This window comes from Dermochelys coriacea, chromosome 3 (assembly GCF_009764565.3).
Source record: "Dermochelys coriacea isolate rDerCor1 chromosome 3, rDerCor1.pri.v4, whole genome shotgun sequence".
NCBI lineage: Eukaryota > Metazoa > Chordata > Testudines > Dermochelyidae > Dermochelys > Dermochelys coriacea.
The window spans coordinates 192,922,076-192,947,794 of record NC_050070.1 but is presented as its reverse complement, the minus strand read 5'-3'; the positions used below and the strand labels follow the sequence as shown (position 1 = coordinate 192,947,794).

The 25,719-nt window shown below is 43.4% G+C and overlaps 1 protein-coding gene across 1 annotated transcript; it reads left to right on the top strand.

The window, feature by feature from the left end:
• On the top strand, positions 1 to 25,351 carry PLEK (pleckstrin). Its single transcript, XM_038397075.2, has 9 exons — positions 1 to 155; positions 5,261 to 5,416; positions 10,154 to 10,335; positions 13,107 to 13,198; positions 14,050 to 14,234; positions 16,127 to 16,231; positions 21,423 to 21,506; positions 23,804 to 23,873; positions 24,839 to 25,351. The coding sequence occupies exons 1-9, from the start codon at positions 108 to 110 to the stop codon at positions 24,976 to 24,978; spliced, it is 1,062 nt and encodes a 353-aa protein (XP_038253003.1). The 5' UTR covers positions 1 to 107; the 3' UTR covers positions 24,979 to 25,351.
• Positions 25,352 to 25,719: the final 368 nt, after the last annotated feature.

Sequence of the window (25,719 nt, the reverse complement as noted above, 5' to 3'; positions counted from 1 at the left end):
TACGACAAGTTACACAGCTGTAGAAAAGGCAGCCCACAAAAGCCTTTTTTGTCAAACACGTTGCAACTGCCGGCGCTGTCAGTACTGAAAAAGGGATTGGCTTGAGCATGGAGCGAGAACCACAGAAAATAAGAGAAGGCTACCTGGTTAAGAAGGTAGGTGGGCAATTCTAAACAGGCTATGGGCAAGTGTTAGGGCTGACACCAATTGAGCAGATGGGGAAACTTAATTTTGCTTTTTAAAAAAATGTTTTCTGCATTATTTTTCATGAAAAATGCAAACAAGTGATCAACCAATTCCTCAAGCAGGGCATTAATACAGCATTACTTTCTTGTAACTATATACACTGAGTAGCAACTGCATCTTCTCAGTCTACTGTAAAATAAGGCAAACTCATTTTCTATGTATAATATACATTTTATATGTATTAATGGAGCATTCTAAACACAGATCCAAAGAAATTTGGCTGAATACTCATGCCCAGTTTGAGGGTATATGATTCTGTACTATAACAATCAATTAGGCAATGTACCATGTCACTGTTTAGTGTAAGACAAAAAGATCTTATGAACAAATTTCCACCTCATTACTTCTCTTATAGTGCTGATTCTTTGGGCTTTACATTGGGTTTAACCTCAGGTAAACCCTGCGGTTAAAAGTTTTTCTGGGAAAGTGGACTCCTTTGTTACCAAGAAAAAATGCAATGAAATGAACACACCCCATTGAGTCAAGTAAATGGGCTTCATGTGGGAAGCTTTTGGGGGAGCCGGTGAGACAGGACCCACTTCCTATCCCAGCCTGAAGGTAGGGAGTGGGGTGTAAGGCACAGCCGCAGCAGAGGAGCTGGTCTGGAATAGCAGCTGCTGCTCCTCTGCATCTCTGAGCAGGGATTCTTGGCCATGGGATCCACATCATAAGGGCATACCTCTGCTAAAGTGCCCTTGCGAGATCAGTCTAGCTTAAAACTGTTTAGTTAAGCAGCTGTGACCCCCCTGAGAAACTCTGGCTAGAGGATCTCTGCCCTACAGAGCATCTTGGCTGCACAGGACTTCAACCCAGGAGAAGAACTTGGGTCTGGTGGAGCCCCTAATCTGTGTGAGACCAGAGCTCTGCTCCTGGTGAACTGAGCTGGTGGGTTGCTTCTTCCCTATCTCTCACCTCGGCTCTTTCATTTTTGTTGTAAATGTAAGAAAGTAAATACCGAAAGCAACCTTGAAGTGGCATTGTTAAAATCCTAAGGAGGCAGGGGGCCAGGTTCATTGCTAGCAGAAACAGTCTGCCATCCCCATGGCACAAAGTGTAGAGCAAGCTACCCATAATCCATACTACACCAGAGGGCCTGGAGCTGGCCAATGCAGCACACTAAGTGGGTGGGGCCAACTGGGGAATAGGTGGGAGCAGGACACCCAAGAAATGTGCTGATCCCATAGAAGTCCCAAGTAGTCTCCACCCGTGAGGAGTTTAGCTGTCCTTCCCTAGTGAAAGACATCGGGGTACTTCTTGCCATGTAAGAGGTGTGCATCTCTGCCTAGGTGTTGCTGCTCCTGGGAGTACAGGGTGCAAATCACATGTCCTTGCATCTCGATGGGTAACTCAAGGAAAGAAAATCTTTTTGTTGGGCCAGTTGCCTTGGTATATCACTGCTGGTCACCATACAGTAGAACCTCAGAGTTATGAAGCCCTGGGGAATAGAGGTTGTTCATAACTCTGAAATGTTCATAACTCTTATTCTTTCAAAAGTTTACAGCTGACCATTGACTTAATACAGCTTTGAAACTTTACTATGTAGAAGAAACATGCTGCTTTTAACCATCTTAATTTAAATGAAATAAGCACAAAAACAGTTTCCTGACCTTGTCAAATCTTTTTTTAGTTTCCCTTTATTTTTTTAGTAGTTCCTGTTTAACACAGTACTGTTCTGTACAATATTTCCTTTTTTTGGGTCTCTGCTGCCTGATTGCATATTTCCGGTTCCAAATGAGGTGTGTGGTGGATTGGTCAATTCGTAACTCTAGTGTTCATAACTCTGAGGTTCTACTGTAGTAACTTCTGCAGGAAAACAGAGAGGTTTGAGGGAGTGGGGAATGCGTTATTACACTGGGGCAGCCCCTGAGAATGCTCTCTCTCTTGCATCAGGGAGCTTCACCCTGGTGGTGGGTAATGCCAGTGTACTGGAGAGGTGGAGATGGCCATAAAGGAGAAGGCAGTTGAAATCAATAGGACTTGTGCTGTATACTAAAGACAGACACTGAGAGATTTGCTGTGCATCCCACGACAGAGCACCTTCAGCCAAGGAAGTCGTAGCACTGGTTCACTCCTGGTTTAACTTTGGGACAGCAAGCCCTCTATCTGTCTCATCTCTGACTCCTCTCTGTGATCCTTTTCAGTTGAGGCTTTTCAGTAATGGCCTCCTAAAAAGTAAAGGCAAATGTCTGTCCTCCCAAAGGTACAGGTGGGCCCTTCACATCCACAACCAAATGGAGGGTGTGCTCACGCCACCCTCCATTAGCTTCCGTCCCTCATTCCTTGTTATCAGCTATGAATATTGTTGTGGACCAGATCCTCAGCTAGCATGGCCCCATTGATGTCAGTGCCAGTTTGCACCAGCCAAGGACCTGACCCTGTATCTTTAAGTCTGGTAGTTTAGAAGTTGTGAATTTCTGTGGGTTCTACCTTCCAGCAGGAGAGAATAATCATTTTCTAGCCATTCAGTGCTACAGATGTCAAGGAAAGGAGAAGTTCTATTAGGAGGAAGTTGCAGGAGAGTGTTACATGAACCGCTTTTTAAGCTACTAGTCATCTTGCAGGGATATTTGGGAAACAACTATCTTAACTGTGGTCTTTGGGTAACTGAAATAATTCTCTTTAGTTTCAAGAGACTGTGGGCCAAATCCTGCTCGCCTTTATCTCCTGAGTAATCATAGAATATCAGGGTTGGAAGGGACCTCAGGAGGTCATCTAGTCCAACTCCCTGCTCAAAGCAGGACCAATCCCCAATTTTTGCCCCAGATCCCTAAATGGCCCCTTCAAGAATTGAACTCACAACCCTGGGTTTAGCAGGCCAATGCTCAAACCACGGAGCTATCCCTCCCTGTCATCTCTGTGTTTGCTGACTATGGACCTGAGTCTTCTATTCTGAGCAAATAGCTTGCTGTGCAAGTAGCCCCATTGTGTAAGAGGGGCAGATTTTGGTCTTTGCCAAGCCCTATGGTCATTTGCCTATAAGTAAAAGTACTGGGGATGGCACCACTTTGAGTGAAGATATGAGAGTGGACAAAAGGCCACTCAAAGTCATGGATCTTAACTTTGCATCCTAATTTGACTCTGACTTATTCCCCATCCAGAAAATCAGCTGGCAAGTCAATTTGGCTCTTGGCACACTAACTAAATTCTCCCCACTTATTTATATTAGCCAGAATGTGGTGGCCTGTTTCATTCTTCTTTTTGTAGATCTCTGTGGAGCCTGGACTGAGGAGATCAGCCCACCCAAGGGCTATTATTTGAGCCATAGCTTCTCCATACCAGGAACATATTGCTTCTGCAACAGAGTACTGGATGTGGAAGAAAGTCCCATTATCAGCAGGCACAGAAAGTCCCATGATAATCAGCTCCCCCTCCGCAATGGAACTTAATGTCTGATTCAGAATACAGCAAGCTTTCTGAGGGTTCAGGTGGGCAGGGGAGGGGAGGATGTTATGTTGGAATGCTTTGTTTTAAAAGAAATTCTTGTCCAATCTGCTGACACAGACAAACAACATTTAAATGAGGCAGCAGGACATGCAGCTGTCAAATCTAACAAATCCAAATGTACCCTCCATGCAGCAGGAGGGAGTTTCTGCCTCACACGCACAAAGGAAGTGGAAGCCTCCCCTGAGAATTTCCCTGGTGTGGATGTGATCTGTCTTGGGGTCTGCTGGTGGCAGTAACTCAAGCTCTGCCTCAGGGCCAGACTGCACATAACAAGCTACAGTCTCCTCTTCAAAGAGACTAAAGTCAACTTTTTCAAAAGTGGCCTGTGATTTCGTGCACTTAATTTTTGGGTTTCCATCTTTAGCTCTTCAGTGGGACCTGTGGGTGCTCAGCCCATCTGAAAATCAGACCCTGGGTGTCTCAAGTTGGGTGCCCAAAGACTCAGGCATCTCTACTCAGTGGTCACTTTTGAAAATTTGGTGAGCATATCCCGCAACAGTGATAGGGGTGTATAAAATTCCAAGATTGATTTTTAAAGTCCATGCAGCACCTGGTCTTGCACTGTGAGAGTCAATGAGAGTTTTGCCATTGATTTCAATGCACGTAGCACCAGGCCCTTGATAAACATCCAAACTTCTAGTTACAAATCACACATCATCTTTGTGCATTAGTAATGGGAAATAGAGCTTTAAAAGCTGAAATAAAACCCTAGAGCCAAATATTCGTCTTCTTTAATATGGGCAGATGAAATTTCCTTTTCCGGTAATGGTTTGGGTCACAACAAAAGTGACAAAATATTGGTAACGGTTAAGCAATAATGGTAGAGCTGGGCTATCTGAATAATTCATGTCTGTTTCTGTGCAAACTACAGTCTTCAAAACTGGGTGACTCAAGTCCAGTGCCTAAATCCATATTTAGGTATATGATTTCCCAGAGATGCTCAGCAGCTGTGTGCTCCATCAACTTCTCTGGGTATTGTGGGTCTCTGAAGATCCATCCACAGAGGGCTTGATACAGAAAGGTGCTTAACACCCTTCCCTCTCATTGTCTTCAATGAGAACTGAAAAGCCCCAGCAACTTGTATTATTAATTATTATTATTACTTATTACCTGTCTTATTGTAGCATCCAATGTAGTCATGGAACAGAGCCCCACTGTGCTACGTACTGTACAAACACAGAACAGAAAGAGCCCCAAGGTGCTTACAATCTTGTAGCATCAAGCCTTCATTTCAGTGCCTAAACTATAAACCAGCCAGGGGTGGAAATTTTGAATGCTGTTTAAAGTATTGCAAAAAATAACATCTAAAAAAAGGCATTGGTCTGTGTAATAAAGTCTCACTGATACAGGGAAAAAATGCAGGTTGGCTTGTTGGATACAATTTTGGAGAAGCATGTTAGTGGGATTACAGGGAGGAGGTAATAATGTTTGTAGAAAGAGAACAATTCATTGATTTAAAATGGAGAGCAAGACGGGGGTTATGATAGATCTGCCTTGGAAGGGCATTTAAAAGTGTCTCTTTCTTGACCGGAGAAAATGTCATATAACTGGCTTATTTGATCTACTGCAGGGAAGTATGTTTAACACCTGGAAGCCAATGTGGGTAGTGCTCCTAGACGATGGAATTGAATTCTATAAGAAGAAGATTGACAACAGTCCCAAAGGAATGATCCCCCTGAAAGGAAGCTCTATCAATAGCCCATGTCAGGATTTTGGCAAAAGGATGGTGAGTATTTTTACAGCCACTGAATAATCATTATACATATATAATGTACACAGCACTTTTTATCAGTAGCTCTCAAAGCACTTTACAGTTTTTATCCTCACAATCCTGCTGTGAGATAGGGCAGTGCTGTTATCCCCATTGTACAGATGGGGAACTGAGACACAGAGAGGCTAAGTGACACATCCAACGTCACACAGGAAGTCTGTGATGGAGCAGGGAATTGAACTCAGGCCTACCAAAGTCTAGGACTAGGCTAGTGTTCCAATGGCTGGGCCCTCCTTCCTCCCTGGATGGCTGAAACAAAATGTTTAATGATATTCCTTTGTCACATCTCACAAGCTAGTTAGATGTAGCCTTATGTGAATGGGGCACTCTGCTGCTGGAGGTGTCGTCTCGCTGACTGAATGTGAAACAAGTCTCCAGTAGCTATAAAATACCCTAAGGGTCTTTTTTAAGAGCTGGGGGAATTATAAATTAATTATGGCTAAAGAGACATGGCTGATACACCAGCTACCTGAAACAGAAGGGGGAGAAAGGGGTTTTCCCTCATGGGTAGAGGTGTGATTTGGGTGCTCGTGAGATGCAGTGATTGTGAACTCTCCACCTTCCAGTATAATCTTTGGAGAAGTCATCTTTTCTGCTAACTGCTTGTCCCCAAAGGTTTGCCATTCGTGCACTATGGGTTAGTGACAGACTGAATTTTTAATTGGCTTTAGATGGATCACCTGGTTTTTCAAATAGGGGAGAAAGCCAAACAGTCTGAAAATGTAATAATTGGTTGCACATATGACAAGAGAACAGGATGGGAGCCTTAGAAAAGATCTACATTAATTAATTAATACATTAAGCTTTTTAATGGTTAGTTCTGTTGCTTTTAATCTGTGTTTTTGGATTAGCACTAACATGTCTCCATTGGCACAACTCCATATTCTCTACCAGGAGGTATTGAAATGGTGAATTATAGCTCACAAGGAAAACTGGTTTCATGCCCAGTGCAGATGTTATAGTGCCATGCTAGAAGCTACATGTCTCTCCTGCTTTGGGAACATACATGTTTTCAGAATGAATGGTGTGTTCTGGGCCAGATCCAAAGGCCACTGAAGTCAAAGGGAATCTTTCCACTGATTTCACTGGGCTTTGGAGCAGGCCCTCAGAGGTAGTAAGCATGCTGCCTGGATTTAATCTGCTACGTCCAAAAAGCATGATTCCTGCTACTGCATGGATAGCCCTTGAGGTTTTTACTGAATTTGTTTCTCTGTCCTTCCTCAGGCAAAGCCCTAGTCTTGTCATTGACAGTTTGCCTGAGAGAGAATGGAAGAAAAATTAGTGAGGATTTGGGCCATTGCACATAAAATGTCCTGGTCAGGACCTGATCCAAAGCCTACTGAAGTCAGTGGGATTCTTTCCATTGACTTCAATGGTCTTTAGATCAGTTCCTGGCCCCTAAATCAGCCAGATCCTGTGGTAGCTTTGCAGAGCAGCTCACGGAGGGCATCCCATAAAAAGAATTGGAATAGCCCTGAGTTTCCCCATGTTAGTCTCCAAGGTGCCACAAGTCCTCCTTTTCTTTTTGCGGATACAGACTAACACGGCTGCTACTCTGAAAGCTGAATAGACATGCTTTCCCAAATCAGCAGATGAAAGCCATTGATTAACTTCAGTAGCTTAGCAGCACACTTTATTTGTTTTCAGTATATTCTTTTTTGGCATTTGCTAATATGTGAAAGGAAAAATCTGCCCTGAATGGGGTTTTACCATGTGCTTTGAGATTTTTATATCACAGAATCATAGAAATATAGAATTGTAGGACTGGAAGGGACCTCAAGAGGCCTTCTAGTCCACTCCCCTGCACTCCTGGCAGAACTAAATATTATCTAGCCCAGTGGTTCTCAACCTGGGGTCTGGGACCCCTGGGGGGCCGCAAGCAGGTTTCAGGGGGTCTGCCAAGCATGGTCCCCCATGAGACTGTCTCGGGCCCAGGGCAGAAAGCCAAAGCCCCGCTAGGCGGGAATGTACCATGAGGCCCAAGCCCCACTACCACAGGCTGGAGCTGAAGCCTGAGCAACTCAGCTACTTGGTGCCCTCTGTGATGTGGGGTCCCAGGCAACTGCCCTACTTGCTACCCTCTAATGTTGGCCCTGGTTTTTATATGCAGAAAAACAGTTGTGGCACAGTTGGGCCATGGAGTTTTTATAGCATGTTCAGGGGGGGCTCAGAAAGAAAAAGGTTGAGAACCCCAGATCTAGGCCATCCCATGTACTCATTCACCACTATGGACGATCCTGGTTTGGTGGCACATTATTTCTTATAATGGTGCTATCTCTGCTGTTTCTCTCCTTTCAAAGATATGTCAGATTTTTCTTCATTGCTTTCTTATGAGAGGTCTTATCACTACTGACAATCTAGGAAATAATTTTCTCATCCTCCTTCATATTTTATACATGGGAGTAGAAAATGTCTCTGTTTCAAACTCTCAGCTGTTTAATTGAACAGCTGTTCCTCTTTGGGATTGCACCGTGTACATTGAGTCTCCTAGTTTTCTCCTCCAGGTTATGGTAATCGATTCTCTATTTGGTAAGAGCCTGCCTTAACTTTGTATGTTATACTGTGGTGTGCTAGTTTGCATACCACACTTTTCCATACAGGGATCTGTAGCAGACTAGCTTGTTATTTTTGACATGTACTGTATATTGGTGTTGGGATGTGGCTGTTTATTCCACTGCTCTGGAGGCGAGTACATTGAGGCCTGGGAGTGATGTCATATAGGAGAGGATTATGTTTTTGTTTAGATTTAGGGCTTGTCTACACTTGAAACACAACAGCGGCGCTGTTGCAGCACTTCAGTGTAGACATTACCTACGCGGATGGGAGGGAGTCTCCCGTCAGTGTAGGTAATCCCCCTTCCTGAGAGGCAGTAGCTAGGTCAATGGAAGCATTCTTCCATTGGCCTAGCACAGTCTACACAGGGACTTAGGTTGGCTTAGCCACACTGGTCAGGAGAGTGGATTTTTCACACTTCTGACTGGCGTAATTAAACTAACCTAATTTTCTAGTGTAGACCAAGCCTTAGTTTATGATCATCTAGTGCTTTGCACGCTTGGAATCTTTCCCCCATTGAAGTCAATAGGGTTTTTGTACAATTTTAAGACTGCAGAATTTGGTCCTTAACAACTGGGATCTCAAAGATTAATATTTTGAAAGTCTAGAATTGTGCCATTTAAATCTACTAGCTAGCTTTTATATAACACTTTTCATTGGTAGATTTCAAAGCACTTCACAATCTTTGATGTATTTAGCCGGATAACACCCGTGTGGTAGGGCAGGCTATTATCGCTGTTTTTAGAGGTAGGAAACTGAGGCACATAAAGGCTAAGTGATTTGCCAAGGGCCACAACAAATCTGTGATGTAGAAAGGAACAGAACTCAGGTCTACTAAGTTCTAGCCTACTCCCCTACCCAGTGTACCATCCTTCTTCTCTCATTTACACATGTAGATTTCAGTGGACTACACTGGTAGATTTCAGTGGATTTACTATGGCATTTACTATTGTATATTAATTACATTTCAGTAGATTCACTGCACTTAGCTGTTAGATGTGCAGTTTTCAGTCTGTACTTTTCTTTTCAAGGGCATACAGTACTGCCTGTTCATTAATGTAACAGTTTCATTTAGATGGTTATTAATAAATCTGATTGAGCATCCATTGTATTTACTCTGTAATTAAATTATGGGACACCAAATTTTAGAGGAAATGGAAAACCTTGAGTGACTGATGAAATGCCTACAGAATACTGCTGGATGACCATCAGGTTAATATCTCTTGGGAACATTGACCAGAACAAATATTTAAATTGATCAGTTAAACAATCCACTCTTGAGTTTTTTCAAACTGATGTTATTACTTCTACCTAACTCTGCTTTAAGGAGATCTATTCTCCCTTTGATGTGACACCTAAGTAACTATATAGTAACTACATTAAAAATTAGCCCTACACGTTCCTAAAGGCAGATAAAAGTCTAGGGCAAAAACTGCTTTTGCTGTTACTGAGCTATTCATGGTGGGGACGTGAAATGAGGCTTGCTGTGTAGAAGGTCCCTGAGCTATCCTGCCTGCATGGGCTCAGGGGAGTATGTTCTGTTGCACATCTTTCTGCTCCTTTCAAAAGGCACCGTATTTCTTCTACTATTATTTCCTGCTAATAGCACACAATATTGAAGTTTAGAATCTAAAATTCCTTATGGCAGCAAATGATGGACCTGATCCAAAGCCCATTGACACAAATGGGTGTCTTCCCAGTGAGGTTGATGTGCTCAAGATAAGGCCCTATGTCTCTTTGGGGCTGTGGTGCACTGGTGGGCATGCTAGACAAACCCTCCATCTGGTACTCTGAGTGTTAGTCTGGAATCTTCTCCAGCTACTTTATAGATGCACAGGGTGGTGGGGAAGGATTTCTCTGCACCTATAGAGTAGCTATAGCACCTGACTAGTTATTTCAGTACCACATAATCTGGCTCTGGCAAGAATGTCAGGAATGCTCAGTCTGTAACAGTACAAGGAGCTGATTACTTGCATTGTCTGCTTACCTATCTCTTCAGAGTGTTTCTGCTTTAATCATGTGTTCAGGACACTATACTTAGCTCCTGCTAAGTGAGGCTGGACAGTTTGTTGATGCTGGTGTAATTGTAACCTACTGGTTACATAAAGACACCTTTAAAAATCCTTATTCTTGTTATAGTTTGTCTTCAAGCTCACCACGGCCAAACAGCAGGACCATTTTTTCCAAGCCGCCTACCTTGAGGAGAGAGATGCCTGGGTGCGGGATATCAAGGCGGCTATTCAATGCATCGAGGGAGGCCAAAGATTCACCAGAAAATCCACCAGAAAGTCCATCAGGCTGCCTGAAACAATCAATCTGAGGTGTGGTATAATGTCTCTCTTCCTCTATTCCCTTCCATCAGCAGGGAGTAGACATTAGAGCCAGATAATGTAACATCAACCTGAGTTCTTTGGGAGAGATTCACTACCATGTAGGCAAGGGTGGTCTTCTGTCTCCCTGACCTGCAACTGTAATTGCTGAAGACCACCTCCTAGGCAATAAGGCTCACTGGAGGGTCATTTCTAAAATCATGATGACTAAGCATACGTACAATAGCCACTGAAAACATAAAACATATGTACAATAACCACTGAAACATAACAGCACATATAGCATCCCAAAGCAATGCTAAAACTTTTCCAGGGAATAGGATGCATGGCAAGCAGCTCTATTTTGGATGCTGCAATGTGAGATCCAAAACTGATTTCAAATGAAATGAATTACACTTATTGAAGGTTCAAGTAACAATAGAATTAACAAGGACCACAGAGTTGTCTACTTTACAGTTGTACGCATCAGCTCAGCAAAGCCTAGAAAAGAAGTCTAGGTGATTGAATGTAATGGTCCTTCATAGTTGTAAGTTTTTTCCATTATTAAAATAGACCACAACCTTGAAAATAACTTATTAATATTATTTACATTGTCTAGCACCTAGCCCCCTGAATTGGGTTCTGGGCCATTGCGCTAGGCTCTGTAACACACAGAGTAAATGACAGTCCCTGCACCAAAGAACTTACAAATGAAAGGGTGAAATCTTGGCCCTTTTGATGTCAATGACAAAACTCCCATTGATGTCAATGGCCCCTAACAAACAAGATGTAGCAAGTGGGTGACCCAAACAAGTGCGCAGCGGGATGGGGAAAGGGAAGATGGGATAATAATCATAAAAATAATAATAATTAAAGGATGTATTTAGATTTGTTTATTACTCATAACCTTTATGCTCATATTTTTTTAAACTGGCCATTAGTTTTATGTGCCTTGTTTTTTGGGAGCCCAGCTTGGAGACACTTTGAAGGGGTCCAATTTTCAGAAAGTGCTGCACACCTGCCAGCTGAAAATCAGGCATCTTTCAAGGTATTTCAGCACTGGAGGCACTCAAAAATCACTAGTCACTTTTAAAAATCTTGGCTTTAAAGGAATCTGCTGGCTTAGCCAGGCTGCCACTGTAAAGAGAACTGGAGTAATAGGAGTGGAGAACAGGGAGAGGAGAGGAGATGGTGACTAGATGTTCCTCTGGCCAGTTCTACTGCAACTGGGGCAAAACTCAAATTCCATTGAAATTAGCCGAGACATGGGAACTGCACTACAAGAGCAGGATAATTCCATTAAACCTTATTTTCTGATCAACCTAATCATGTAATGTTTCATGTGGTATGTTTTACATGCCCTAACAGATTAATTAAGCTCTAGAAGATGATGATGATTGAGAGAGTAAGACATAGGAAAAAGGAAGGAGTTTCTGCATCTCTGGTTTCTTGCTTATTAATCTTTAGTTTAGTCTTTACAGTTTCTCTAACAACTCCCCTTAAATCCACTCGTATAATTACCAGATTTCAGTTACTGTATATCAAGAACCCATAAATTTAGGACCAAGCCAAAGCATAAAGCACTGCAGAAATGGGCTAGCAATGAGAGTTGGTTGGAACATTTTCAAAGTACTGGTTTCAACAATTTTTTGATGGGAAGGTTTCTGAAGTCCAAGGTGGATGCACCATTCACTTCAGGGGATGGGGTGGGCGGGGGGAGGAGGGAAGGAGAGGGCGAGCAAGCGAGCGAGACACCTAAATCAAAACCCTAATGTTTCAATACTATTCCATTTTGCAAAAATGTTCAAAAGTTTTGGTTCCATGCAGAACATTCTCCAGCCTGCTCTACTAGCTATACGTGCCAGACTAAGCGGCCTGTCAGAGAACCTGAATCTAGTGAGAAGTAAAAGATATGCGAAGGCAAGGAAATATGGCATCCATGTGTTAATGTTTAGAAAACTAAGGGAAACAGGTTTTGTCTCAGAATATGATCTTCCAGAAAAATAAATACAATGCTGTGCTGTGCTGAGGATATTCTTTGGTGGGAGCCAAAATTGCACATGGCCCAGTCCTGAACTTAGGCTAACTTCAGTGGGAGATTTGTCTGACAAAGGACCGAACAACAACTGAACAAGAACCTCAGGACTTGGCCCAGAGAATTTAATTTCCTCTGCTAGAGGGCTGGCTCTACAACTCAGGAGCCTAAAGCAATGGAGCTATCTGGATCATGCAAAAAAGTGCTCTGGAAGAGGGAAATCAGACCATGAGTTGCTGAGGCTGCTGCAGGGCCTCCTAAAGCATGAGGATTGTCAGTAAATCAAACTCATAGGAGTTTTGATCCTCCAGTTCCCACACAGGACAGGGAGAAGTTGCAGGAGGATCTTAACACAAGGAGGGATGTCCAGGAAGAAGGCCATTCTGTGAAGCTTTGCTACAGCGCTTGGAGTGTGTTGTGTCTCTGATCACACTATCGATTCCCATCTTGTTCTGTTGCCCAAGTGGAATATTGAGCCTTGTGGCCTGTCCTGTCCAGGCCTGCTGCTGAAGACAGCAAAAGAATCAGATTGTTAGCTGGGGAGGCCTCCAAAAGTACTCGGCTCCATGCAGTCATTTGTCTTCCTTGGGCTTAAGCCCAGTAAGCTGTTGTGTTGGAGAGGCAACAGTGCCAGGAGAATGTGAGGCACTTCCCCAGTACAGAATGAGGACTACATTATTATACCAGATAGTTAAAGCTGCCTAGTTGCTAACAATTCCCATGTTTTTTTTTTTTAAAAAACACACAGCGCCTTGTATCTCTCAATGAAGGATTCCGACAAAGGAATAAAAGAACTGAAGCTGGAAAAAGACAAAAAAGTGTTCAATCACTGCTTTACAGGTAACAAGCTCTTGTTCCCCATTTGCCATTTAAAGTGCTCCAGGCAATGAAATATACAGTAGGGCTCAAGTCATGACACTGGGGGTGTACACCACAGCATCTCTGAGCTTTGTAGAGCCCAGCCAGAGCCCTATAAAATTCAGAGAACAACAACTAGTGAAGGCTTTCTCCATCAATAGAAAGTGGGTTTCTGTAGAGAGTGTTCAGAAGTGTCTGCCATAGGCCTGGTAGGAGGTGGTTACAGATGGAACAGATTGTGCCTGTTCTAAAATGTGATCAGAGAGAGGAAAGAATTGAAGCAGCTCTTTTCATCCACAGTGTCATGAAATCTTTAATGCCACTGAAATATTCTTAAAGGGGTACTGGGCAGTATTGGCTTCAATCAGCAAAGCTATCCTGTGAGTAGGCAGGGCTCCCATCCTGCTCCAAGACAAAGTCTAGAGTGTGCTGGAAAGGGTCAAAACTCACTCCTTCCCTGGGGTACTGCTTTATTAACAAAGTAACTCCAAAAGAATCTCTTTTTTCAGGCTTGGCTATTCCTAGGATTCCTCACTTAGGACTTATCAGCTCCACACTGTCTCCCCTGACTATTCCCACTTCCTTTCTGTCTATGGTACAGTTAATGAGCTACCCTTGCCACCATGAGTCAGCAGGTCAGCACTAACAGTGTGGGTCAGCAAGAGTACACTGCCACATACCCTGATGAGCCTGTCATATTTGTCATTTAAAATATCAGATTCACGAACACAGAGAGCAGGCCAATTGCCTCTGTATGCTTAACAGGTCTTGTCATGGTTATTTTCTTGGTAATGGCTGTTAATACACATCTCGTTTTATTATCTTGTGACTAGGCAGCTGTGTGATTGATTGGCTGGTGTCGAACAACGCTATCCGAAATCGCAAGGAGGGTCTCATGCTAGCTTCTTCCCTATTAAATGAAGGCTACCTGCAGCCAGCTGGGGACACTTCCAAGAGTGCTGCTGAAGGATTGACAGACACCCCCTTCCTTGATCTACCTGATGCCTATTACTACTTTGTGAGTATTGTGGCATGTTCTTCTATCTTCCAAAGTTTGAACATGGGTTTCCAGACTTACTGCTGTCCTGGAGGTCTATGTTCATTGTCTCTGTCTCTCTCTCTCTGGCTTTCAGAATGAAATTGCCCAATATAATGGTTAAAAAAAACCCAAAAAACAAAAAACTGGTTGTGATAGCAGCCAGCTTAGTAAACTCAATCTGAGATCTGAAAGTCAAGCTGGGTTCTTTCTGGCTTACACATCCTCACCAGGAATAGAAATACTGCAACTGGAACTTAGCTAACATTTCTGGTGATGATACATGAGCCTGAGAAGAATCCAGTTCACTGATCACAGGTCTGGACTTGCTCTGCAGTTTCTCAGAGGAGTGAAGTGTTACAAAGTAATTTTTGTCAGTAAAGTCACCGGACGTGACTCAGTCGACACCAGGAGCAGGTCGCAGCCAACCTTTAGCAGGCAGAAAAGCTTCTTTCTTTAATATTTTGTTTCACTCCCCACCCCACCCTCCCGCCTTACCTTGGCTCGTCTCAGCTGAGCTAGATTGGTAACCATACATTTGATGGATGTAATTTAATAGGGTACTACAGACATAAGCTGGTTATCTGAAGAGCATGAAATACCACTCATGTTAGATAAATGTTTAAAGTCATTTGGTGTACTGAGTCACATTAACAAATAATGATTGTTTCTATTAAATAATGTTGTTTAAAAGCTCTTGCTCCTATAAGTTCTGTTTACACTAATCACATCTGTGGTGGAAAGCTTGACATCAATAAGAGTTTTGTCTGAGTAAGGACTGCAGATTTGGCCCATTAATCCATTTATCCCCATAAAGTGCCTATAAAGGTAGGGCATTTTTACAGATGGGGAAACTGAGGCAGAAAAGTTGTGTTTTGCCCAAGGCAACGCTGGCAGTCAAATTCCTGGCTCCCAGGCCTGTGCTTGGACCACACCGGTTTCACACTTTGCATTCTATTTCAGCTTTTTTCCCCGTTCTAATACATGCAAGTAGGGCATCAAGAAAGCCCAGTATCACAACATGTGACCATTTAACTTGACATTGCATGAAGTACAAAACGTAATAGTTATCTATGAGCCACATAACTCTATTTCTCTGCAATTGCATCTTTTGAACTGTGCAATGTTTCAGTAAACTGCATTACACTGATCTGATTGCAGGGTTGCTGTGAAACTTGCAAATATTGCAGGCATCTGGAGACAACTAAAGAGAGTGCTGGTTCAAAACCCCACAGAGGGAATAGAAAAGTGAAGAATATGGACCCCAGTGGCCAGTTCTTGTTGGTGGAAAGGGGGTTAAGTGTAGGCAGCAGCATTCCCTGCTTTTTCCAAATTTCGTGAATGCCTGTGGAGGAGGGAATGGGCATGGCTGGATAGCGGATCCAGGTGATGGTAGCTTTCACTGGCATCCTTCCTTCTCAAGCCTGCAGGAAATTGGCTGTGTCAGCACTTATATGAGTTCCACTCTGCACACTGAAAGTCGTTGTAAGGGAAGGTTTGGAGCAGTCACTGATTGGAATGGTGGGAACCTTATTATCATGGGGAAAGAAAGGAATCAACAGGGAGTAGTGTACGGGCACTGAGACGCAGAACAATGCTCCAGCTTTCTCCAAATATCCTGAGATCCATGGGAAAATCCCACAGAGAACCTGGCCCTATGCCCCTGGCCCCAACATTCAATGGATGACTCTATGGGAACTCTGCTGGCTGAAACTCAAAGTTTCTTGGCTTTTCCGGGAGATTTTCCAGAAGAAGGGCTGTTTTGGCCTCATGGCTAGCAAATAATAAGACAAGCACAAGCTGACCTCCTTTCGGTAGGAAAACAAATCCTAGCAGCACAACTGAAGGTTGTCCTCTTCCTTGTGTTCATACAGGCAGACAGTGGGTTCTTCTGTGAAGGGAATTCTAGTGATGATGACTTGGTCTTGAAGGAAGAGTTCAGAGGCACAGTGGTCAAACAGGGCTGTTTACTGAAGCAGGTCAGTATTTCACTCGTTCTGCTGTTTTACTACAGGAATGAAGTAAACGAAATACAAGAATAAAAATATATCCAGCAGTTTCTCAAGAGCTTGGAACTAAGCTGGGCCATCTGAGTGTAGCACATTGTGAGTGTGTGTTACAGGCCCCCCGTGTGTCAATCCACAGAAAATATGAGTTAGGCTAATCCCTAGCAACAATGCTTTAGCTCAGGCTGTAGTAGTTTGTGCTTTTAGCTCTGGAGGACACAGATGGTTCCATCTCCAGTGTGTTGGCCAAGGTGGTGGGTGTTACATGAGTACTTAGCAGCTGTGATCTTTCTCGGAATGTTCTTGAACCTCCTCACTTTGCACAAAAGTGCCTTCTGCTGAGATTCACTGGTACTTTTGTCTGAATTAACAAGGTTTACTGTTATTTACGTGATAGTAGTACCTAGAGGCCCAATCAAATTCGGAGCCCCATCATGCGATGGGCTATAAATACATATAGAGAGGGATAGATCCTGACCCCCAAAGTTGATAATCTGAAGAGACAAGACAGGAAAACTGTGTGGGGGTAGCCACAGCAGGTTAGTGGAACACATGGGACTAGAACCCATGTTTCCAGTCTCTTTATACAGCACCGTATCTGCTAGACCACACTGCCTGGCAAACTGGGGGGTCATATCCCAGCTCTGCTTGAGACTTCCTATGTGTCCCTGGACAAGCCACTTACTTGATCCCTCTCTGTGAAAGGGAGACAATAACTCTCCCCAGGATACCTTCCTTTCTATACACAATATACAATCTAATTACAATAGCTTTTCATAGAATCATAGAACTGGAAGGGCCCTCGAGAGGTCATCTAGTGCAGTCCCCTGCACTCAAGGCAGAACTAAGTATTATCTAGACCATCCCTGACAGGTGTTTGTCCAACCTGCTCTTAAAAATCCCCAAATGATGGAGATTCCACAACCTCCCTAGGCAATTTATTCCAGTGCTTAACCACTCTGACAGGAAGTTTTTCCTAATGTCCAACCTAAACTGCCCTTGCTGAAATTTAAGCCCATTGCTTCTTGTTCTATCCTCAGAGGTTAAGAACAATAATTTTTCTCCCTCTTTGTAATAACCTTTTCCTTATGACACCCCTGAAGGAACACGACGGGAATCAGAATACTAGCAGAACTGTCAGGCAGGATCAGGGTTCTTCAATGACATTAACACAGTGCAGCAGCACAATGCGACAAAGGACACCAGGGTGGGTGTAAGATATTAGGTATTGATCATCCCCAGCTAACTGACTGAAACCAAAAATCTTACTTTGGCCAACATTTAAAATATGATGCCCTGTCCTGGAGCAATGTGACATGCTCTATACATGTATGAAAGCCCATGCACATTTCAATTATAGAAATGGGTAAGCCAAATAAGTTCCAAGGAGCGGGGTTTGGTAGGGCTGCAGGTAGGGTAAGTAGCCAGTGCTTCTAGGAGTGACCTATCATTATCAGAAGCCATGGAATGTAGAAGCTAGAATTGTACAGATCTGTTACATCCTCCACGTCCTCTGGGGATACAGGTTTAGCTGCTACAAAGTTGTTCATAGCAATATCCTTTGAGACACTGAGGCCCCAATGTTGCAATGAACTCCCTGGGGGCGGACCACAGCACCCACCCAGCGCCCCATTGACTTCACTGGTGTAGTATTCTGCTGACAAAACTGGATACTGCAATGAGCTCTAGGTACTAGAGCAGTGGACTCTATAAAAAACAAAAAAAGATAGGTAGTTGGATATCATTGCTGGGTGGTATAATGCCTCTTCTTTGTCTAGGAAGAATCCCTAGTCCTCTCTCCAGAGGAACTGCAACAGAAATGTCCCTTTTATTGTCACCTTTTCTGCTCCCTAATTCTATTTGGTGTTTAGAACAAATGATGAGAGGTGTCATCATGATGATGATGAATGCATAGATAACATGGATACACTACTTGAATGTCTGAGTCTGTGAATGATGCCACAAATCATCTGCAGGGAGCAGGAGTACTTACTGGCCATGTCATTTGTACTCTCCTTGTTATACTGCATCTACTATTTAAAAGGATCACAGGTTTCAGAGTAGCAGCCGTGTTAGTCTGTATTCGCAAAAAGAAAAGGAGTACTTGTGGCACCTTAGAGACTAACAAATTTATTAGAGCATAAGCTTTCGTGAGCTACAGCTCACTTCATCGGATGCATTTGGTGGAAAAAACAGAGGAGAGATTTATATACACACACACACACACACAGAGAACATGAAACAATGGGTTTATCATACACACTGTAAGGAGAGTGATCACTTAAGATAAGCCATCACCAGCAGCAGGGGGGAGAAAGGAGGAAAACCTTTCATGGTGACAAGCAAGGTAGGCTAATTCCAGCAGTTAACAAGAATATCTGAGGAACAGTGGGGGGTGAGGTGGGGGCCAGAAATACCATGGGGAAATAGTTTTACTTTGTGTAATGACTCATCCATTCCCAGTCTCTATTCAAGCCTAAGTTAATTGTATCCAGTTTGCAAATTAATTCCAATTCAGCAGTCTCTCGTTGGAGTCTGTTTTTGAAGCTTTTTTGTTGAAGTATAGCCACTCTTAGGTCTGTGATCGAGTGACCAGAGAGATTGAAGTGTTCTCCAACTGGTTTTTGAATGTTATAATTCTTGACATCTGATTTGTGTCCATTCATTCTTTCACGTAGAGACTGTCCAGTTTGGCCAATGTACATGGCAGAGGGGCATTGCTGGCACATGATGGCATACATCACATTGGTAGATGCGCAGGTGAACGAGCCTCTGATAGTGTGGCTGATGTGATTAGGCCCTGTGATGGTGTCCCCTGAATAGATATGTGGACAGAGTTGGCAACGGGCTTTGTTGCAAGGATAGGTTCCTGGGTTAGTGGTTCTGTTGTGTGGTGTGTGGTTGCTGGTGAGTATTTGCTTCAGATTGGGGGGCTGTCTGTAAGCAAGGACTGGTCTATCTCCCAAGATCTGAGAGAGCGATGGCTCGTCCTTCAGGATAGGTTGTAGATCCTTGATGATGCGTTGGAGGGGTTTTAGTTGGGGGCTGAAGGTGATGGCTAGTGGCGTTCTGTTGTTTTCTTTGTTGGGCCTGTCCTGTAGTAGGTGACTTCTGGGTACTCTTCTGGCTCTGTCAATCTGTTTCTTCACTTCAGCAGGTGGGTACTGTAGTTGTAGGAATGCATGATAGAGATCTTGTAGGTGTTTGTCTCTGTCTGAGGGGTTGGAGCAAATGCGGTTATATCGTAGCGCTTGGCTGTAGACAATGGATCGAGTGGTATGATCTGGATGAAAGCTAGAGGCATGTAGGTAGGAATAGCGGTCAGTAGGTTTCCGATATAGGGTGGTGTTTATGTGACCATCGCTTATTAGCACCGTAGTGTCCAGGAAGTGGATCTCTTGTGTGGACTGGTCCAGGCTGAGGTTGATGGTGGGATGGAAATTGTTGAAATCATGGTGGAATTCCTCAAGAGCTTCTTTTCCATGGGTCCAGATGATGAAGATGTCATCAATGTAGCGCAAGTAGAGTAGGGGCATTAGGGAACGAGAGCTGAGGAAGCGTTGTTCTAAGTCAGCCATAAAAATGTTGGCATACTGTGGGGCCATGCGGGTACCCATCGCAGTGCCGCTGATTTGAAGGTATACATTGTCACCAAATGTGAAATAGTTATGGGTCAGGACAAAGTCACAAAGTTCTGCCACCAGGTTAGCCGTGACAGTATCGGGGATACTGTTCCTGACGGCTTGTAGTCCATCTTTGTGTGGAATATTGGTGTAGAGGGCTTCTACATCCATAGTGGCTAGGATGGTGTTTTTAGGAAGATCACCAATGGACTGTAGTTTCCTCAGGAAATCGGTGGTGTCTCGAAGATAGCTGGGAGTGCTGGTAACGAAGGGCCTGAGGAGGGAGTCTACATAGCCAGACAATCCTGCTGTCAGGGTGCCAATGCCTGAGATGATGGGGCGTCCAGGATTTCCAGGTTTATGGATCTTGGGTAGCAGATAGAATACCCCAGGTCCTGGCTCCAGGGGTGTGTCTGTGCGGATTTGTTCTTGTGCTTTTTCAGGGAGTTTTTTGAGCAAATGCTGTAGTTTCTTTTGGTAACTCTCACTGGGATCAGAGGGTAATGGCTTGTAGAAAGTGGTGTTGGAGAGCTGCCTAGTAGATACAATTAACTTAGGCTTGAATAGAGACTGGGAATGGATGAGTCATTACACAAAGTAAAACTATTTCCCCATGGTATTTCTCCCTCCCACCCCACCCCCCACTGTTCCTCTGATATTCTTGTTAACTGCTGGAATTAGCCTACCTGCTTGTCACCATGAAAGGTTTTCCTCCTTCCCCCCCCTGCTGTTGGTGATGGCTTATCTTAAGTGATCACTCTCCTTACAGTGTGTATGATAAACCCATTGTTTCATGTTCTCTGTGTGTGTGTATATAAATCTCTACTCTGTTTTTTCCACCAAATGCATCCGATGAAGTGAGCTGTAGCTCACGAAAGCTTATGCTCTAATAAATTTGTTAGTCTCTAAGGTGCCACAAGTACTCCTTTTCTTTTATTTAAAAGGATGTGACCCTTCACCACATTTCTGTCATTATTCACTTCTCCACACCCACCACTGTTGGCCCATACCTAATGAGTAAAGAATTTCCTTGTTAACAGCAATAGTTACTTGAGAAACTGAAATATTTTTGAAATAGTGGGAGGAAATGCCTGATAGCCCCTTTTGACTAATATTAGTCTGGTTTTGATCATCCCACTCAAAGTCACAGTGGACTGTGAGAGGCCACTGTTGCTGCTTCTGGCTTGAATGTCCATTTTTCAAGACTGTAGTTATGGCTGGTACAAATGCTGATCTATTTGAAGTGGATAATACTGTGTGAGTTTCTTATTGTAAAGGCAGGAAAACTAGCTACCGAATTAGATATTGAATAAGATTTTAAGAAGTGCCTAAATGAAATCTTGAAATCAAGCCTAAGTTCATTTTGGTGCCTAATTCACTTAGGTACTTTTGAAAACATTATCTAGTGTAAATTCCTTCATTGAAGGCACCCGTATATCAAGGCCAAAACATTAGTTTTTCAGCTATATTTTCCTATTCTTTTGTGTGATTCCTTTTAAAACAAAGCAGAGTATTAGGTGACTTTTTATAACTTTGCTTAGGGGCATCGAAGGAAAAACTGGAAAGTGAGAAAGTTTGTCCTAAGAGAGGATCCTGCATTTCTTCACTATTATGATCCTGCTGGGGTGAGTGATTTTGTCCATATTTTTACCTGCATCATTCAAGGGCTCCTTAAACACCTGATCTCCAGTTGGACTGATGAATGGAATATTCCTTTGCAAGTGTTTGGGGAGGGGGGCAGCATGTGTGTATGGGGAGAGTACTTGTGCTGCTTCTGACTAGCTGTAGCTGTTCTTTAGATAAGCAAAGAACATCAGGCTATACATGTGCTGGTTGGGTGTGGCTGAGTGAAAGTTCCTGGCCCTGGAAAAGAGGCAGCCATGAGTGCCAATCTGTCCTTTTAGCCAGTGATTAATTACATTAATAGTACTGTCAGGTTCATGACTGGGAGTGCCAATCTCAGGGCAGATTGTCAAAAAGCAGGACAGACACAAACTGGTGGTGTGTTCTACAATTAGATTTCACCACCCCAGTAACAAATGTGAATTCCTGGATCACAGTAACAGTCTAACCATGGAGTCACAGACAGTCCCCTTAGGTACTCCAGTCTCTTGCCATTTAGGCAAGCTGGACTTGGTGATAAATGGACACTTACACCAAAAGAAAAAAAAAAAAATCACAAAATATTAAGGTTGCTCCCGGTCCCAAGAGACAAGTCACTTACCCCAAATCAATTTGTACCTTAGATCCCACACCAAAGACCACACTGATAGTTTACTATAGGATTAGCTAAGGATTTATTAACTACAAGAAAGAAATGAGTTATTTACAGATTGAAGCAGGCAACATAAGCACAAATGAGTTATAACCTTAGGTTCAGAAAGGTGACAGATGTAGTTTAGGGCTAACCCAGGTTGATCCTGGGGATATCTGCTTTTGTTTCTTAGCTCCAGCCCTTGTGAATGTCTGTCTAAACAGCGAGGAGATAATCAGTCCTTCTTATGAGAATCTTTATATACCGATGGGACAAGTGTTCCTGCACATAACTTCTTCATGGGTGGATAGGGCAAACAACAAAGTAAAATGGCCCATTTAGTCTTGATTTCCCTGCCCTTCAAGAAGGACAAGGAAAACACTCTTCCTGCCTATGGTCACAGATTCAGAGGAGACATTCTTACAATTATAAAGAATATCCCTGTAGCAAGGGATACAGACATTACAAGTAAGATTAATGCATGCAGCAACTTACAAGCATTTTATATAGAGTCTAAACACTAAACACATTGTTAGTATTGTTCAAGTTAGGTGTTAGACTTATAGCATACAGGTGAGTTGGTCTAGTTTCCAGCTATGAATTTGTCAGTGCTCAGCTGATGTCTACAGCCTTGGCAAGAGCTGGCACCTGATTTACCAGCGTCACAAATACACCTTTGTTTACATGCCCAGACTAAAATCTGTTAGGCCATAAGAAAACAAGTTAATCAAATACAGTCAGCCTTTTTACGGTTATATTTTCTGTGTTAGCCTGAGCCAGGATACTCTGTCTCTTGTACAATTACAGTAGGACAAATTCTTCCCAAATATAAGTAGTTGCCTCAAATGGAGCTGTACCTGCTTACATTAGGGATAAATTTGGCTCCCGGGGCTCAATGCTTCCCTGAATCTGAGCTCAGTGCAGGGATGGGTCCAATAAGGTGCCTATTATGTCTGTTTGATCCGAGGCTGGCCAAGCCCTAGCGGTGTCAGGGTGGCCTAGAGCCAGCAAGGAGCAGCATAGAGGAGTTTTGCTCTGCCACACCTGCAGTGCACTGACAACTTACCCTTCCAGCCCCTTTGCTGGAATGTGCCTGTGTTAGGGCACAAGAGATGCTTCTTTCAGGTTTGTGCCAGCAGAAATTCTCTCCACAAGGAGAATTGTCCCCTGGCCACTTGCAGCCACAGTCCTGAGCTGCATAAGAGAGCTAGAGTGTAAACAAGAATCTGGCCTAGCATGTCTGTGGTGGTGGTTGTCCTTCTGTAGAGAAGGACTTTCTGGAACAAGCCCCCTTCTCAAACAACATTGAGTGGAACTGCATCTGCTGGCTGAATGTTGTAGGTGCGTTGCTTCTATTCAGTGAAGGAAGGGCCCAGTCAATCCAAATTTTGCACTTTGTACAAATCTCTATGTTCTTCTTGCACACTGAGCTCAGAATGGATCCTCCAAAATATTTAGCGGAGCCTGCATTCCAAAGGGGCTCCCCCAGCTGCATGCAGATTTGCCCCATCCCACTGTGCCCATTTCTCATAGATCTGGGCCATATTTTTGCATCGTTCATCCCCGCTTCCAGTGAAGAGCTCCAGTCAGATATCTGGACAGTTTTAGAAGCAGACATGTTGGATTTTAAATCATGCCCATGACTATTTAGTTTGGCATTCCTGTCAGGGAGAAGATCCACTTGGAGCGATTCACTTGAGGGGCTGTGTGGTGACAGCTGTCGAAGACATACCAGATGGTAAGGAAACGCACACAAACAGCAGTGTGGTGTTTGTAGTATACACGTACACATCTAGATGCAGTCATACAACATCTTGGCTCAGAAATAAGCCATTCACAAATCATGAATGAATGGATCAAGTCAGCAGCTTTAATCCCAGAACTGGATCTCCACAACTATCCTGATTTGTCTGCAGTGAAGAAAGACTGAGCTAAAGGGGGTTAGGGAAATGCATATTTGGTCATATGCTTAGGCTAACTCTACTTGGCTTCTGTGCTGAGGTAATCTGCACAAGGCCCCATGAACTTTGGGGCTACTGCAGTCCATGGCTCTGGAGGGGAAGTGTTGTAGCAAAAGAGGTTAGGCCAAGAAAGTCAGTCAGTCAGTCAGTCAATCTATACCTCATACTCTTCTGAAACCAGGGAAAATGCTCACGGGGGACAAACCACCATGTTTTAATCCTGTAAGGAACATTATCAGCCGCTCCATAAGTTTTCCTCTCCTTTGAGGGATGGATTGTTTGTAACACAGTGAGGTTGGCTGTTAGAGACAGTACTTTACTTCTGAGAGAGCTGTGCTACCTCGGGTGAAGGACGGATGGAGGCATCACGCTCTGGGGTGGTTTGAGCTTCCTTTCTTTGCAGATAGCTGTGCTCGGCTGATTTTGGAGGCTGCACTCAGCCCACACCACAGATGTGACTTGTGGGAGGGTTGGACGTGGCCCTTAGCACTTGATAAATGTGTCACACTCATTCTATAGTGTTGGTAGTTCCTATTCCTGATTCCATGGGGGAGGCTTCTATTCACGGATGTGATTTTTGGTATTTGAGAAGTCTTTCTTAATAATGGCAGAGTCAGTGATAATGGTAGAAAGGAAGGATATCCCAGTATGGTTTTAGAAGCAGAGATGCTGTAAACATGGGCTAAACTTTCTCCATTCATGTCTGTAATTTGTTACTTTCTTTCCTCCCCCCACTTGTTAGCCAAGAAGCATGACATTGACACCAACCTATTTGAAATCATCACAGCAAATGAAGTCCACTATTTTTTGCAAGCAGCCACACCTGTGGAGCGTACAGAATGGATCAAAGCAATTCAAGTTGTTTCTAGGACTGGGAAATGAAGACCAGCCTCCAGCAAAGAAAAGCAAACAGAGCTCTTAGCAAAAGGAAATTTTAACATGTAGCCCAGGGAAGTGATTTCATCCATAGAATCTCCTCTCCCTGGTGCTTGTGGGTAGAGTGGGCAGTTTAATTTTTGTCATGGCTACTAACAAACTATTGAACTCTCCACTATTGTAACCAAGAGATTTTACTAATTTATAGTATAAAATGTGTCTTACTAACTTGTGTTTCTTTGTAATTATTAGTGCATCCTGTGAAGGTAACACCTTGTGCCTTCTTTTGCTCATATTGAAGATGGTGAGAGTTTTGTCATTAACTTAGTTGAGGGTAAGATCATGCCACTGATGTAAATAAAAGTAACTCAAATTGTCAGCTATCAGCATTCTTTTGTTACTCACCTACAGTCCAATGTCTTCAAGTAAGCTACATCTGTGCTGCACCAATATTTGGACTACAGGGGTGTGAATAGTATTGTGCACGAAAGTGCTGTGCAGTCACTTGCAAGAGTGGATGCTGTGGGCATGAACTAAAAGGTTCCTACTTCACATTAATGTAGTTCTCTTCAAAACAGGACTGCATTAACACAAACTAGAAACCTTTTAGTTTGTGCCTGAAGCATCAACACCAGGGGAGTCACAGGGCAGTTTTTTAGTGCTCACACCTATTCACACCTTGGTAGTCTGAACTGTGAGGCAGTGTAGCAAGCCCTATAGTATTTATTTATGAAAGAAAAAATTTTG